Below are 15,963 nucleotides of genomic sequence, written 5' to 3'. Positions count from 1 at the left end.
GAAGATATTACCTCATCCACCTTGTCTCATTGACATTCTTGTCCCTTTTATGCTGCTAATTGGGATTTGCCATGACAACAACGAAGTGGGTGACATTTTCAGCCGAAACCTTTTTTGGCAAAAAATTCAGGTGTGGCAACACCATCACGTCGTGAGAATTCATGTCAGTTTGGCGGAACTGTTTCAGTCCATAGGAATTCCAAATTTTTCCAAAATTTGACATTTTCAAAACAAACCATTTCAGTGTTTTGGTTTGAAATGAATGTCAGTTTAGAGACTTCCTTTAATTTTATTAAACAATGAAAAACGTTACAGAAAGACTTGATATTGAAATAAAATGTTTCAGGTTGAACAAAATGTTTTGTTTGACCCAAAAAGATTTTGTTTTTTTTCAGAATTGCCAGCAAATCAAATAATCCATTTTTTGCACAACTCTGCTTGTAACTGCCCCATCGATTGATAGCCCCTGAGAGAAGGATGCATGCAAAACCCTGCCTCGGTTTGGAGGGAGCTGCCTGAGTGCTATTCTGGGACCATGTGGCTCTCAGTCCTGTAGGAACAAGAATTGGAAAGGCTGTGCTGTGTTCCTGAGGGGCTCCAGACAGACCGATGCAGTTCTTTGTTGGTTAGATTACAGAGGGTGTATTTATCATGCCCTTTATAGATAAGGTTGCCTGACATTTCCATTATAAAGGTCCTTTTACAGTTGCACATAATTTTCCCTGGGACAGCCCATAGTTCACAGCAGGCCACACCTGTGGAGGCCTTTAAAAAGGAACAAAAAACCTTACCCTCCTTGTAGCCTTGCTCCTCAGTCCTTTATATCTTTGGCAATGGACAAACAAACTTTCTGTCCCTGGGATTGTTCCTTCTGCCTGGTCTCTCTCTGAGGTCACAGAGCATCTGTGGCAAAGTACAAAGAAGCAAATAGTTTTGCTTCTCCATCTCAGCTAGGAGAGACTATTCTTCCGCATTCCATTACCTCAAAGTCTCTGCCTCTTCTGCGGGAGGAAGCTGATTAAATATGCTGTGTATCCTTCCCAGCATGCTTTGCTTCAGAGCCCTACAGTTCTTAGCAGGCCCAGGAGTACTGACCCCAGCATTCCCTCTGGGCTGCAAGAATAGGCTTCAGTCTCAGGCCCTGAACAGCAGCAGATGTCTGGCTCTGCTTCCTCCCCGAAATCACTTCCGCTTTCTCAGTGCCTGTTTTTTCTTGCCACACCCCTAAATCCAGTGAATATGCTAGAGACTTCCCACATCAGTCTTAAAGAGCCAGTATGCTCATTATACTCACTTTTGGGCTGGACTCTCCTCATTGGTGAATTGTTTTGAGTGGCAGTCACAAGGCAAGTCCAGGGAACAACTGCATTCCTTGGGGAAGCCGGGGGCTAATTCAGCCCCTGTGATATGTCAGAGCGGCCTCAGGGCTGCTCTAGCTTATGATGTAGAAGCCTCTTAGAGATAGAGGTGGCATAGACAGTTCTGAGTCAACTGTGGGTTCCTCCGCACCAAAGGAAATCCCAACTTCTCTGCTAGTGCAGCTCTAAGTGGTGCAAACAGGCGAAGGATCTGGCCCTGACTGTTCTCATTGGCACAGTGTATTTGATGTAAAGGGTAGTATAATTACTAGAGATGCAGCAATTTAGTAACAAATTTGATGTGAATTTTCTGTTTATGATTTCTAAAAAACCTGATCTTTCAGAAACTCTGGCGTTCGAGGGGAGACACACACTTGTTTTCAGTCTTGCTTTGTAAATAGACTGTGGTACTGATCCTGGGTGGAGCACTTTGCAGGATCAGAGCTAGCAGTTGATATTTGTGAGGAAAATTACATGAAAAGAGGAAGCTCCTTCAGTCTTTCCCTTTCAACTCTACAGTCAAACACAAGTGTGCAGCTTTTAACATGTTCTTTTAAATCAAACTTTTTGTTGAAGCCAAAAGGCAGAGCATTGCTTTGGAGCTGCTCGAATCCGAGAGGAAATATGTCATCAACCTGTCCCTGATCCTGAAGATCAAAGCCACGTTGCAAGGCTCAGACGTGAAGAGGAACACCAAAGAGAGAAGGTATTGTAACCGTCATACTGACTTTTATAAAAGGGCCTTTTCAACATTCAGAGTTTTTTCCCCAAAAAATTTTTTGGGAACTTTCTCTTAGCCACTTTGAAACCTTTAAGTGCCTAATATTTTTTATAGCCAGAAAGCTTTAGGTATTTAAAATTTTTAACCTGGGTAAAAGATTCTGCCTTTTCCTGCCTCTCTGCTTTCATCAATTCATAGATTCCAAGGCCAGAAGGGACAACTGTGATCATCTAGTCTGACCTCCTGTATAACACAGGCCATAGAACTTCCCCAAAATAATCCCTTGAGCAGATCTTTTAGAAAAACATCCCATCTTGATATGAAAATGGTCAGTGATGGAGAATCCAGCATGACTGTTGGTAAATTGTTCCAAGCATTAATTACCTTCCCTGTTAAAAAATTATGCCTTATTTCCAAATATTTCTTGCCTCCTCTAGTCCCTTCTCCATGCCCTTTGACTCACCTCATTTAATCCTCCCTCTTTGCCTATCCTGCTGTCCTCCCTCCTGTCTCCCCCTGCACCCACTATTTGAGACCTGAGAACAAAGCCCCCCGTCTCAGACTCTCAGTCCATACCTCTCCCTCTGCCACTGGAAGTTGGCTGGCTTTCACATTAACTATGGACCCAGTTACTGCTGTCCCATTATAGTTGAATATAAAATACATTATTCAGTATCATACATGGGTAAAGGGCATTTCCCCAGTCTGTCTCTTGTCATTCTTCTTTCCACCTCCTGTGTCTCATGTCTGTTTCCTCCCCATGTTTCTGGTTCTTCTTTTACCTTTTCCTCCTTTCAGGATCTCTGCATAGTCCTATGGCCACATGCTTCAAAACTATCTCTGCCCATGTCCTCGCTGTATATTAATAATATCATGATAAGCTTGGCATGGTTTCCATGTACATACTGCATTATAACCTTTAATGAGATGATCACATGCTTTTTATCATAAAATACAATATATCATATCTTCTCTCTCCCCACTCAGCCTTTGGAGCTAGTTGGTAATTTTCCATCAAAACAATTTTTGATGACAAATACTGAAATTTTCCATGGGAAAATTTAGATTTTGCTGAAATTTTTCAGTGTTCTGTCAGGTAAATCAAATTATATACAGTATTTTGTTTTGGGTCAGATCATCCTGAATCTAAATATTTCAGTTTGTTGAATTAAATGGAAATGTTTAGTTTCAGGTCATTTAAAAACTAATCTGTGTCCCCCTGAGCTGCCACAGTGACTCATAGGAGTTGTAGTTCGGGTACCTCATGACCCCACTCTCCTCTATGGGCTCCCGAACCAGACTACATCTCCCACAATGCACCACGGTCTCTTCTCCAGTTTTCAGAGTAACAGCCGTGTTAGTCTGTATTCGCAAAAAGAAAAGGAGTACTTGTGGCACCTTAGAGACTAACCAATTTATTTGAGCATGAGCTTTCGTGAGCTACAGCTCACTTCATCGGATGCATACCGTGGAAACTGCCTCCAGTTAAATTCCTGAGATGCATTGTGAGAGTCCCGTGACATAGGTGCATTCTGGGAGACAGTCTGAGGGGGAAGCCCAGCCCATAGAAGAGATTGGAGGTATGAGGCATCCAAACTACAACTCCCATCACGCAGATTCAGTTTGGTTCAACAAACCAAAACCAAAATATTTTGATATTTCTAAACTGAAAGATTTTTTGAGGTTTCCATTCAGCAAAATATTTAAATATTTTGCATTTTCAGCCTGATTTGGGATGAAAACAGTTGTCAAAATATTGGAATTTCTCACAGGATGGAAGTTTTGATCAGTTCTTCTTATAAGGTACACCTTTGTAAAGTGCACAGTGAATAAGGCAAGGTTTATGAGCCCCATCCTACTTCTATATGTGTTTTCAGGACTGGGGCCCAAGTCCTCTAACTCAAGCATGATAATGGCTTATGCTTTTATCTGTGTAGGTTCATGCCCTGCTGGGCAGAGTCGATTACACAAGGCAATGGAGAATTTGGCCCAGTGAGTGCAAAACCATGTGAACTGGAACCATAAAACACTAGATTCCAAGCTCTTTGGTGCAGGACTGCCTACAACTCTGTATTTGTACAGCGCCTAGCACAATGGGGCATCATTGGTCCCAAGCCTCTACCATAATAACAATGATTAATAATACCTTATAAAGCAAACCCAGCAAATTTTAAATGGCTGGCCCATGAATGTGAGCAGAATCGGTGGGTTCCTAAAGCCTAGGAATCTGCTTCTTATTCTAGATGAATTTCTATATTCTTCTCCATGCATCAATATCAGTTATCTTCCCTCTTTAGTTTTTTCCCCAGTTCTTTACGATACCTGGTCCAGCAGCATGTAGACTTACTTCACACACTGCAAGAGAGGGTGCTGAGTTGGCCACGTCCAGGAATCCTGGGAGACATATTCCTGAAGTTAACAAACGATGAGGTATGGTAGTGCTCATGACAGAATACACCCAACAAAGGCATCAGAATTGCTTTAGTTTAACGATGTATAATGGTGGGTTTGGATCAAACAGAACTGCAGATTTCCCCCCCCAAAATAATTAGGTGTCTGGCTGTATAACAAGTTTAAAAGAACTCTAGGGATAACAAGTCTACCTACCATACCACGTACTACATACCAGTTCAAGTCAAAAATGGTACAGCCATTATAGAATCATAGACATGCAGAACTGGAAGGGACCTCAAGAGGTCATCTAGTCCAGTGGTTCTCAAACTTTAGCAACCCGAGGACCCCCATTTTGATTTAAAAATTTCCAGGGACTCCCAAGCCACCCCTCTCAGCCCTTGCCTTGCCCCCTTCTCCGAGGCCCCGCCCCCGCTCACTCCATCCCTCACTCTCCCCCACCCTCATTCACTTTCAACAGGTTAGGGCAGGGGGTTGGGGTACAGGAGGGGGTGCGGGCTCTGGGAGGGAGTTTGGGTGCGGGAGGGGGTGTAGGTGGGGGTTGAAGCTCTGGCAGGGAGTTGGGTGCAGGAGGGCGTGTGGGCTCTGGGAGGGAGTTTGGGTGCAGGAGGGGGGTGTAGGTGGGGGTGCAGGCTCTGGGAGGGAGTTTGGGTGCAGGGACACAGGACCAGGACTCACCTGCTGTGTGACTGAGCAAAACCTAAACCCTCATGGGCCTTTGCACTGGTAAATCTGTGGCAGTGCAGTGTGGTTCCTCTGGAGGGGCCAACAGAGCAATGTCACGCAAAAAAAATTTAAAAATAAAATAAAAAGTCCACAGTGTGAACATGGTGCCTCATGGTAACTGGCTCGGATGGTGCCAACCCGTTGTGGCTCCAGGTGTAGAGTCACCCGGCCCCTAGGTCTTATCTACACTGCCACCAAGACTTTGCTCAGATCCTGACCACACCACAACACAGGATGACTAGGTAAAGAGTCTGCAGGAACTGGGTGAAGGCCCTGCACACATCCACTGGTGTAGCAGGGTTTGACAGTTGCAGCTTGACAGGCACCATGTTACAATCGTTTGGTCGTGACTGTTTCAGACTGGGTTACAAGTACATGTACGGATAATGGCCTAACTTAACCAAGCTGTGTGCTATCCCTCCCCATTCTTCTGCCCCTTCTGTACACCTCGGAGCCAACAGTGAGCCTGGGGCTAACCCTGCAGAATTTCAAACCACTAACATTCCTTACTGAGCATTTATGGGTTTGTTCCTCAGAACAATTTTCTGGACTACTACATTGCTTACTTGAGGGACCTGCCGGAATGCGTCTCGCTGATCCACGTGGTGATTCTGAAGGAGGTACTCTTCTTCCGTGTTATTTCAGAGACTCATCCACCATGACACACAGTCATTAGTGGCAATATTGAAGACACAATCAGTACCCTCCCCCCACAGTGGAAAGTAGCAGTTTGACAAATCAAATATTAGTGTATTCCTGGAATTTCTGTCAGGAATCAGGTGGTTGAAATAGTACAGAGATATCAGTTAATCCTGAGCACAGGAAACATGGCATAGAGAACCCCAAGACACGCTTCTGAAATCAATGAATCAAGGTCTGCGATTGTCTTTAGCCCCAAGAGCTACTGATGGCAGCCACTGACACCTTTCGGCATAACTGTGTCATTGCTAATTATACACTGGCTGCCTGAGAATGCCGGGAGAGTCTTGATTTTCTGTGAAATACCTGACCCTGTCCCTGGATTACCCCAGTCTGTGCCTCCAAACCATCCAATCTCTCTGTTTGCAAACTGACACCCCCACCCCGCCATCCTTGCCCCACTTCCCACAGCTGTTGGAACATAATATTTTCCAGGGTCTCTTCCTGCCACTTTTTTCCATCCCGCTAACCAAATTATTTCATTACCAAACACTGGTTTCTTGAATGATGGGCTTGTTGATCAGTTGGTTGTTCCGAGTTACCAAAGGCAGCTGTCTCATTCTTATGTCACCATGTATTTGAATGAAGTTACATCCAGAAGTTCAATTGGATCAATATCTGTAAAAAACCTCCCCCCGCCAGGAAATTGTCCCTTGCACCCCATCCAGACCACTGCCTGGGAGGGTATGTAGGAGAATGGATAAACCCTTCCACATGCCCTGGAGAAAGACCCTTTCCTGAGACCTCCTTGCTGCCAGCCTCTTTCCATTCATGCCAGGCGTCTAATGGCTCGTGTCGCTCAGTTGGATGTAAGTGCTGTGGTATCTCCCAGGGGAGAGGGGCGGTCTCTAAAGGCCAGATGCTGATATCTTTATTCATACAGAGTAGTGCCCTGCACCTTGAGGAGTTCCACAGAAATCAGTGTGCTCACAGTCCAGCCCTTAGCATAACATGATTGGGACTGTTGTCACCTCATCTCATAGTCATTCATCTGTCACTCCCTGTGAGTTGCTGTATGTACTGTACAGCATCATGTGAATACAAACTGCACTGGGAACTTACATGCCCTAGTGATGCTAAATCTACTTTCTCCAATTCAGGTGGAAGAAGAAATTAAGTCTGACCTCTACATGCTGTTCTTTCATATAGTCCAGCGTATCCCTGAATACCTTATTCAGTTACAGGTAGGACTAACGCATGAAAATTGCCTGGGTCTCCCTATTGGCCTGTGATGATAATAATTGGTATTAATGTTTACACTGCATGTCACGTCTCTCAGAGCTGGCCTTTGAGGCTTGCACAGCTGCAGCCACCCAGCGAAATCTCTGGGCCCTTGAAAGTGAAAGCCAGTGGAGACTGGTCTCTCGGAGTGATTTCTCATGAGACTCTCTCATGATTGGCAGTTTCCTCAGGGTCAGGACAGCCTTTGCATCCCGGGAATGCCCTCTATTCTGAGAAACCCCAGATCCTCTCACAGCTGTGGGGGATGTGTGGGCTTCCAGTGACTGGGCTAGGACGGCTGGGAACTACTAGCCAACCATGTACAGCGGAGTCCGCTCCTTTGCTGAGTAGCCAGCGTGGTCTCTAGCCACAGAGGTGGTGGCTTACTAGTGTGAGAGGCAGCATGGCCTAGCGGGACTGGCATGGACATGAAGGGCTCCTGTTGTCCAGGCCCAGCTCCGACATCAGCCCACACCTTGGCCATGGCTGGGTCATGGCTTGATCCCTCTAGCTGAGTTTCCCAATTTGGAAACAGTGCTAATCCGTCCCTGTGGAGTGGTGATGCTCTGGCTATGACTCAGTGCTTTTACAGGGGTGTTAGAGATGGGGAGGACCTGTGAAGGGGGGGTGGGAATGTAACCTGGGGTGTGGCTGTGAGAACGTCAGTGAGAGGGAAGTGGAGCCATGAAGGAAGGAGCGGAGAGAGAATGCAAACAGGATGGGAGCAGCCTGCTGAGGGCTAGATGTGGGAGGAAACAGGGAGGGGATAAAGGAATGGCAGAAGAGGCTACCCAAGGAAGAGACTCACACATTGTTTAGGTTGGTGACCGCTGTTGAGGGGATGGGTAACCCTCTCCTTGCTGGCATCCCATTTCTCTGTAACAGGGACATACAAACTCCGAGGGGGCAGGGCTAGCAGCGCACAAACAAGAATGACAAGTGCGGCAGAAACAGCTGGCTCTTGTAGCAAGGAAATTTGTTTGTTGGGGATGCAAAGGATCATCTTGCTGACGCTCCTCTAAATCCTCAGGCTAGCACTGTGCAGACTGGGGCGATCACAGCCAGGGTGGTGTGAGAACTGGGTCTTGGGCCTATCCCAGAAGGAAAGGCTGGCTCTGGCTTACCTGAAACAGTTCTGACCGCAAGGGAGAAAGGCAGCAGCAGTGCTATATAAAGGCCCAGGGAGCCTGGTTCATTTGTATGGTGGTTGCCCCTAGAGGTCCCAGCCCCATTGTCTTAGGCACTGTCCAAATGCCTACAACCCCCATCTCAAAGAGTTCACACAATGCATTTTCAGAGCCTCATGCAGTTGGTTGATTCTTAGTACTAACCCAAGTAACGTTGGCTCCTTTGCATGAAAAGAGCGAGGACATAGTCCAAATGGTCTGATGTGGCCATCGATCCACCAAGAATCGATTTAGCAGGTCTAGTGAAGACCTGCTAAATTGACCACAGATCGCTCTCCCGTCGACTCCGGTGTTCCACCGGAATGAGAAGTGTAAGATAAGTCGACGGGAGAGTTTCTCCTGTCGACCCAGCATGGTCGAGACACCACAATAAGTCGACCTAAGCTATGTCAACTCCAGCTACGTTATTCACATAGCTGGAGTTGCGTAACTTAGGTCGACTTAATCCTGTAGTGTAGACGTGCCCTTAGTACTAATCCAAAGTCACGCTAGCGCCTTTGCATGAAAAGAGCGAGGACATCATCCAAACGGTCTGCTTCCCTTTGCACCCCAGAACATCCTGAAGTACACCGAGCAAGAGCACCCTGATTACTACCTGCTCCTGGTGTGTGTGCAGCGCTTCCGCGTTTTTATCTCGCACTACAGCCTGCTATTACAGTGCAACGAAGACCTGCTCATACAGAAACGGAAAAAGCTGAAGAAGTAAGTCTGGCACAAGATATGGCCCTGTACTCTCAGGGAGAAATGTTGGAGCAGGTGGAAACAAAGGGCCAGATTCTCTGTTGGTATCCATGGGCCCACTGCTCCAGTGCGGTCAAACTGTAACATTTCTACCAGCTGGGGATCTGGCTCCTGTGAGATCACAACATTTGTTGTCAAGTTTTGGATCAGATTTGGAGCAGCCACTTCCTGATGGTTCACAGAAAGAAAAGAAGTTCCTTTTATGTGTTCTAAATGTACTAGCCATTAATTTAAACAAATGACTGCTTGGTCTACCCTAGAAAAGTTACCTGTTGCTGACAGCAGGGGGCAGACATGGATTCAGCTGCAAGCATCCAGCAAATCAAGGTTAAGACTTGCTTTGAGCAGATTTTAGCCACTGCTTGCTGAAATAGCTTTGAATAGGCCCTGAAGACCTTACAGTCTCAATAGACCAGACAGAATTATTGTCCCAGCAGAAGGGGAACTGAAGCACAGTGGGTTAAGTAAATTGCTTGATGTCCTGCAGGAAGTCTGTGGCTGAGCTGGGAATCAACCCTAGATCTCCCCAGTCCCACATGAGGGCTGTAACCACAAAGACGTCACCCTTCTCACAAATGAGGCTCTTACTGAAGCAATGAGCAAACTTGCCATGTGCCCTAAAAAATAACGGACTGTGCTGCTTCTACTGATCTCTTGCTCCTCTTCTGCCTGGTTCTGTTGACTGGTGATGAATTTCAATTCCCCTAGGTCGTCCCTCGTTAAGTTATACAAAGGTCTGGCTTCTCAGTGTGCCGATGCCAGCCAGGAGAGTTCTCAGACACCCAGCACATCAGCCATCCGAGACAGCGGGATCCACGCCGAAGAGGTGATGCAGCTGTTCCCTGCAGCCCCCTCTTCTAGCACAGCAGCCACGTAAGCCAATTGTCAGGCCGGTATCACTTCCCTCCCCACACAGCCCCAACAACTAGAAATAGCCAAGCATGTTGCTGCAGCATGGCCATCCTGGGGTGGGTCCTCCGTGCAGGGTAATAAAGCTCTCCATGCATTCTCAGGGGGAAGTACATTCTGGGGGCAGGTTTGAGTGGTGGGGAATGCCTGGGGAAGGGAGAGGTACATGACTCCTGGAAAACAGCTTAGAAATTCTTGATGTAGGAGCAGAGGGATCGTAGTAGCCAATCAGAGTCAAGAGATTTGCATTATCCAAGTGGAGTTATAGTAAAATAACTCCATGATTATGCAAATGCCTGCACTCTGGTTGGCTAATAATGGCTGCCAGACTATCCAAAAAGATTAAAATATGCTACAGCTGAGGAAGAGCAGGCTAGGTCAGGAGAGGTGGTTATCGGAGGTGCATGCAAAGCAGTGGGGAAGCGCGCCATTTTTCTGTTGTAGTCAGTGCTTGTTGAAAAATAGCAAGGACTTCCTAGAAGATCTACTGTAGCTCCAACAGAAGGAAGGGCATGAGGAAGAGTTTACTGGCTGAGGGTCTCTGGCGTGTTCTCTACAGGAGGTCAGATTAGATGATCAAAATGGTCCTGTCTCGACCTTAAAAATCCATTAAATATTTGGTGTAAAAAATACCGAAATGGTTTTCATCCCGCAGGTTGGGACAAGGAACCATTTTTTATTTATTTGAAGGTTTTTCTCAGATTTTTATATAACATTTTCAGTTTTTGAATGAAAAATGTCCACCACCTCTCATTTTAATAGTTTTTTGGAAAGCTGGTCTGGGTTTCCGAGGCCAAAGATTCACTCATTAAGACCCAAAAGGGTGAGCAGGGCTGCCGTGCTAGCCTGTGCAGTCCAAATCTGCTAGGGATTCATTCCGATAGATTTTCCCGAAGCACAATAAGGCATTTTTCCTTGTTGCAAAACCACAAATGGCATGAGAGAGTTTTGTGGCATTTCAGTAATCCATCGCCATTTGCTTAGCTGTGTGGTTTAAAAGCAAGTGAGTGCTATGATCCAGTGCATTGCAGTGACAGCCCACTTTGTCTGCCAAGGAACACTTCCACCTGCTTTGCAGTTCAGGTGGTTGGGGATTTGGGGCTGAATGTTCACAGGGAGTCAGGCTCCTGCCATCCACGGACTTTCATTTTACGAGCTAAAAACTAAGTGAAGAGCCTAACTCCTTTCTGAACTTTCAGCCCTTTTCCGCTGACCTTTTTTTCCCATTGGAACATGCTGATTCATTGGGTTTTGACACTTTTTTTGGACTCAACATTTGGTTTTGAAATGGTCCAGATGTATCATTTCAACATCTTCTCAGTGCGAAACCCCAGCTTTCCGGTTCCAAACAACATCAACACATTTTTAAACAGGTTGAAATGAAACAACATTTGGAAATGATTGAAACCAAATATTTTGATTGACACAAACCCCCCTTTTATATATGTATGTATTTATTTATGGGGATTTTCCGTTTGCAAAAATTTTTGTCCCAGTTTTGGGCTGGGAAAATCTTTTTAAATCTCAATTTTTCTTGGGATGGGAAAAACCGTACGTACTTGGGTGGCTAGCCTGAGCCGCTGCCTCTGTCGCCGCGGCCGCACGGCTATTTTTCGGTGCTGTCTCCAGCGGGTTACCGCATGTACATCCACCGGAGCTGGGAATCACACTTTTTCCCATCCCTGCCTCCATACTGGCAGGAGATGCTGACCGGATGTGACTGTGAGGCACCTTCTCCAAGAGGAGCGCACTCCTGAAACCCACAGGGGAAATCCCAACGTATTCAGCTGGAATTCTCCATGGGGGCCTCTGCCCAGCCCTCCAGCACACTAGGGGGAACCAGGGGCAGGGTCTTCCCCGACCCCTGGAAGGGAAAGAGAGAGAGGCAGGGTGAGGCATGGCCCCTGAGCTAGGGGAGAGTGACAAGAGATTGAACAAGAGTAGGACCTCCCCCTCTGCTCTCAGGAGAGGGGACAGGGGCTATCCTCCACCCACCCGCAGCTCCGCCTTTCTTTAGCTCTGAGTGCGAGTGGATGAGCGGCCTGTGCTCACAGAGTTACTGCACAGATACTGGGACGGCTCCTGCAGGCATGGCAGGGTTTACATCACTCTGGGGTCTAGTTGCACTGGGACACCCACGTACAGTCACCAGCTGGTTCCTCCCTCCTGCCAGTCCAGGCCTGCTGCTTTCTGGCATTTGCTGCACCATACAGAATGCTTGCGACACCCGTATTGAATGGCACTTGAGTGACTCAGGTAGTGGCTGAACCAGGCTTGCCAAATGCATGTGCATCACAGTTCTTTCTGTATTTCCTCCCCCCGCTTCCTTCCTTTTTAAGGCATTTGATGCCACAGATGAAGAAGAACCAGCCTGCCATGATGGAGACTATCCAGACTGGGAAGCCATCGGACTGGGAAGTGGAGGCTAGAAAACACGAAAGGCCAGAGAATATCCTCGCTTCGTCTCAGTTCCCTGAGCAGGAGCTAAAGGCCATGTCCATCCCCTTGCAAGCGATCCCAGAGATGGAATATGAAACTCCCCCAGCCGATCCAATGGGAAATGCCGAGAGATCTGTCAGGACCTCAATGGAGCTGCTGCAGGATGCTAGAAGCTTTGCTCCAAACTATGAAGAGTTGGACTATGGGGGGGAAGTTTTCACCCTGCCAGGTCCCTACGAGGACGAGACCTTTCAAAACCTGGCTCTTTTTGAGAACTGCTCCCCGGCCTCCTCTGAATCCAGCCTAGATATTTGCTTTTTAAGGCCTGTTAGCTTTACGGTGGAACCAGACAGGACAGATCACTCATCACAGCCGCTGCCTAAAAGCAGCAGTGCTTACAAACAGGAGGTGTTTCACAGCAAAGGCAAGCAGCTGAGCAGGTCCCTGAAGGAGTTCCCCAGGAGCACTGAGGGCATGAGCACTAGACTCTACAGCACCAGAAGCAGCAGCAGTAGCCAGTTGCAGCACAAGCAGGAGAGAAGCATGCAACCTCACCTGATCTCTGCATCATCTAGAAGCTCCCAAAGGAGCTACTTCCCCCCACCGAGAGGGCTGGGGGACAAACAGAGCTTTTTGGAAGTAAGGAGGCGAAAATAAAAAAGCAAAATTTTGCAGCAGGGTCAGAGAAACTTTTAAGGGAGAATTTTCCAAAATAGCTTCCAAATTTGCACATGCATAGCCTTCTCCTGCACAGATACATCAGGTGGTGAGAAGCAGAAGGGCACAATTTGCACCCAAATACCAGGCTGCAAGGGGGCAAATGCAGGTTTGGTGAATGCAATTTTGTGGGTGCAGGTTCAGAGACCACTTTTGAAAATTTGGCCCTTCTTGTGTGTCTAACTTGTTTCTCCCACCTGTCACTGAGACCCCACGATCCAGGCTTTTCTCAGTGCTGGGCAGCCCCCTGCAGCAAGCACCTTGCTGGAGGAAACAGGTTAACAATGGAGCACAGCCCTTTGAAATGAGGGCTCAGACCCCTGTTGGCCTGCTGGTGGTGGGCAAAAGAGGCAGAGCCAAGAGCGCCTGCATTAATTAAGACAAATGCCATTAGGGCCCGATCCGCAGCTGCTATAAATCCATGTGGCCCCACTGAAGCCAGTGGGCCCAGATCCTCAGCAGGTGTAAACCTTTTCAGCACCACTGAAGTCAGCCCAATTGCAGCAGCTGAGGATCTGGCCCACAGGCTCTAGCCCAACTGGCATCTGATTTCCGTCTCCAGAAGCAGTGCTAACCTGTGTCTGAACACGGACAGGGCTCCGCTGTGGTAATCCCGGCTTTGTACAAGCTTATACAAAAGTGACGGCTTAGAACAGGACACAGCACTAACCCTCACTGGCACAGGGTGAGGTAAATTCAGACCTGGGGGGGCACTTGTACCGCCCCCCCCCTCGGAGGACATATTTGGTTGCACTGTCCCCTCTGAGAGGATCCTCCAGGGATGGGCACTGTTGGCCTGTGTGCAGAGCTGGGGAATGCCCGGAAGGGGATGGGGAGGAGCGAACAAGGAGAGCCCTGGAAACACTGAAGAGATCACACAGAAGCAAAGACAATGAAGATTAGAAAATGGTGGGGAGGAGGAGGGAGAAGCGACTGAGGTAGGGCCGAATGCCTGGGGAACAGCCTGCACAGAGATGTTAATAATTACCCCTAGCTCTTATCTAGCACTTCTCATCAGTAGACCTAAAAGTGCTTCACCCAAGGAGGGTGGGATCCTTGTCCCCATTTTACAGACAGGGAAACTGAGGCACAGGGGGGTGACTTGACTTGCCCAAGGTCACCCAGCAGGCCAGTGGCAGAGCTGGAAATAGACCCCAGGTGGCCAGTCCAGTGCTTCATCCACTAGACCACACTGCTTAGTTAAGCAGGCATCAAAAGTCATGGAGGTCTCTGGGGTCACTGCCTGCCTAGCAATAAGGGGTGGGATCAGCAGAAATCAGCACTTAATGCTTGAGTATGGGAGGAACTTGACTAGGATAGCTATTGCAGAACAGCTCCCCGCTCTCATTCTGGAGTAGCTATAGCACTTTAAACTCACCCCCTTCCAGCACCACTTCCCCGTGCAGACCACCCTTTCGAGGAAGGGGCCCTGCAGCATCATTGCCTCAGCACCAACGGGAGGAGCTGGCGCAAAAGGGGACAAGTTCGGGGCAGTTGTGAACGGACTTCAGGGGCTCAGGGAGGAGTCCCTGACTGACACACTTATGTTACAGTCCCCGTGTCAGTGAGTGGTGACCTCACGCTGTGCCCTGCGGGTGCGCATACACTGAGTGACCAAGCCAGCGGCACCATCTGCCCTCCCCCAGAGGCACCCTCTGTCCAACACGGTGAGCCTGCCCGATGCAGGATCCACTGGTAGGGGGTACCACAGCCCTGCACCGCTTTGGCCCGTGGTTGGTGGAGGGATTCTGAATCCCTGCAGATGAAAAGGCGGAGTTGGTAACAGGGACATTGTTCAGCTTCCTGACGTGGCTTAAAACAGTCGCTTTGTATAAGGGTTATTTTTGCCCCTCAATTATTCTTCCTCGGTTCTCCTGGCTTTACAGACCCCACATTAACTGCTGTGCAGAGGCATCACTACTGCAGAAGTCTGAGCGCTGGAACAGTCTACCCACATAGACAAGTGCAGAGTGTAAATAAGGTTCAGATTTTTAACCGTGAGGGTAATTAACTACTGGAACAACTTACCAAGGGCTGTAGTAGTCTCCCTCACTGGCAATTTTTAAATCAGATTGGATGCTTTGCTAATAGATATGCTGTAGTTCAAACAGGACTTAATGTAGGGAAGTTCTATGGCCTATATTATACAGGAGTTAAAACTAGATGAGCACAATGGTCCTTTCTGTCCTTGGAATCTATGAATCTATGAAACCAGACTCCTCAACATGACCTGGCTGTCAGGTTCCTCCGTTTCCTCCACTGCAGAGAGAAGGGTGAGGTTGTAAATGCTGGTTAAACCATCTTTTCCATTTTAGGAGCTACATGCAGAAGACAACACCAGGTTCTGCCAGAAGGATGACAACGAGCAAACATCCTTCAGCGAGCACAACCCGCGGCAGGAACCCAAAGGGGGCTTCCGGAGCTCCTTCCGCAAGCTCTTCAAAAAGAAATGAGCAGCCCAGCAGGAGGTGGGCAGTGATCTAACTCCTCTAACTGCTACAGCTCTTCCCCTGAGCCCTGAGCTTGCAGACAGAAAACAATCCAGGGCTGCAACTTCCAGGTCCAGGGCCAACACAATAGAAAAAAGGGGGGAGTTTTCCGTTGCTGACTCACAAAAGCAGCTTGCTCTCCCTAAAACAGTGGAGGGGTGCAAGGTGGATCGAAATGGAGATTGTTAGAGGTGGGGCAGATTTATTTGGTGACAATAGGAACCCACCGAGCCTTCACCCAAAACCTAAACTCAACTTTCCATCAGGTCCCACTCTCAATCATTTTTCTCTGCCCTGCCACGTTCCTTTGAGGCCCAAAAGTGGAAGTGCATGCGAGGGAGGCT

The 15,963-nt window shown here is 47.8% G+C and overlaps 1 protein-coding gene across 1 annotated transcript in view; it reads left to right on the top strand.

The window, feature by feature from the left end:
• The window catches only part of ARHGEF33 (Rho guanine nucleotide exchange factor 33), a 32,797-nt gene extending 17,214 nt beyond the window's left edge, over positions 1–15,583 (top strand). The window contains exons 8-15 of the mRNA XM_077812203.1: positions 1,935–2,064; positions 4,377–4,509; positions 5,754–5,837; positions 7,017–7,100; positions 8,878–9,026; positions 9,774–9,938; positions 12,314–13,052; positions 15,446–15,583. Coding sequence (XP_077668329.1) covers positions 1,935–2,064; positions 4,377–4,509; positions 5,754–5,837; positions 7,017–7,100; positions 8,878–9,026; positions 9,774–9,938; positions 12,314–13,052; positions 15,446–15,583 — 1,622 coding nt within the window. The remainder of the gene's footprint in view (positions 1–1,934; positions 2,065–4,376; positions 4,510–5,753; positions 5,838–7,016; positions 7,101–8,877; positions 9,027–9,773; positions 9,939–12,313; positions 13,053–15,445) is intronic.
• The last annotated feature ends 380 nt before the right edge of the window (positions 15,584–15,963 follow it).

Source organism: Eretmochelys imbricata, chromosome 3 (genome assembly GCF_965152235.1).
Source record: "Eretmochelys imbricata isolate rEreImb1 chromosome 3, rEreImb1.hap1, whole genome shotgun sequence".
NCBI classification, from domain to species: Eukaryota; Metazoa; Chordata; order Testudines; family Cheloniidae; genus Eretmochelys; species Eretmochelys imbricata.
This window is presented reverse-complemented; position numbering and strand designations above follow the sequence as displayed.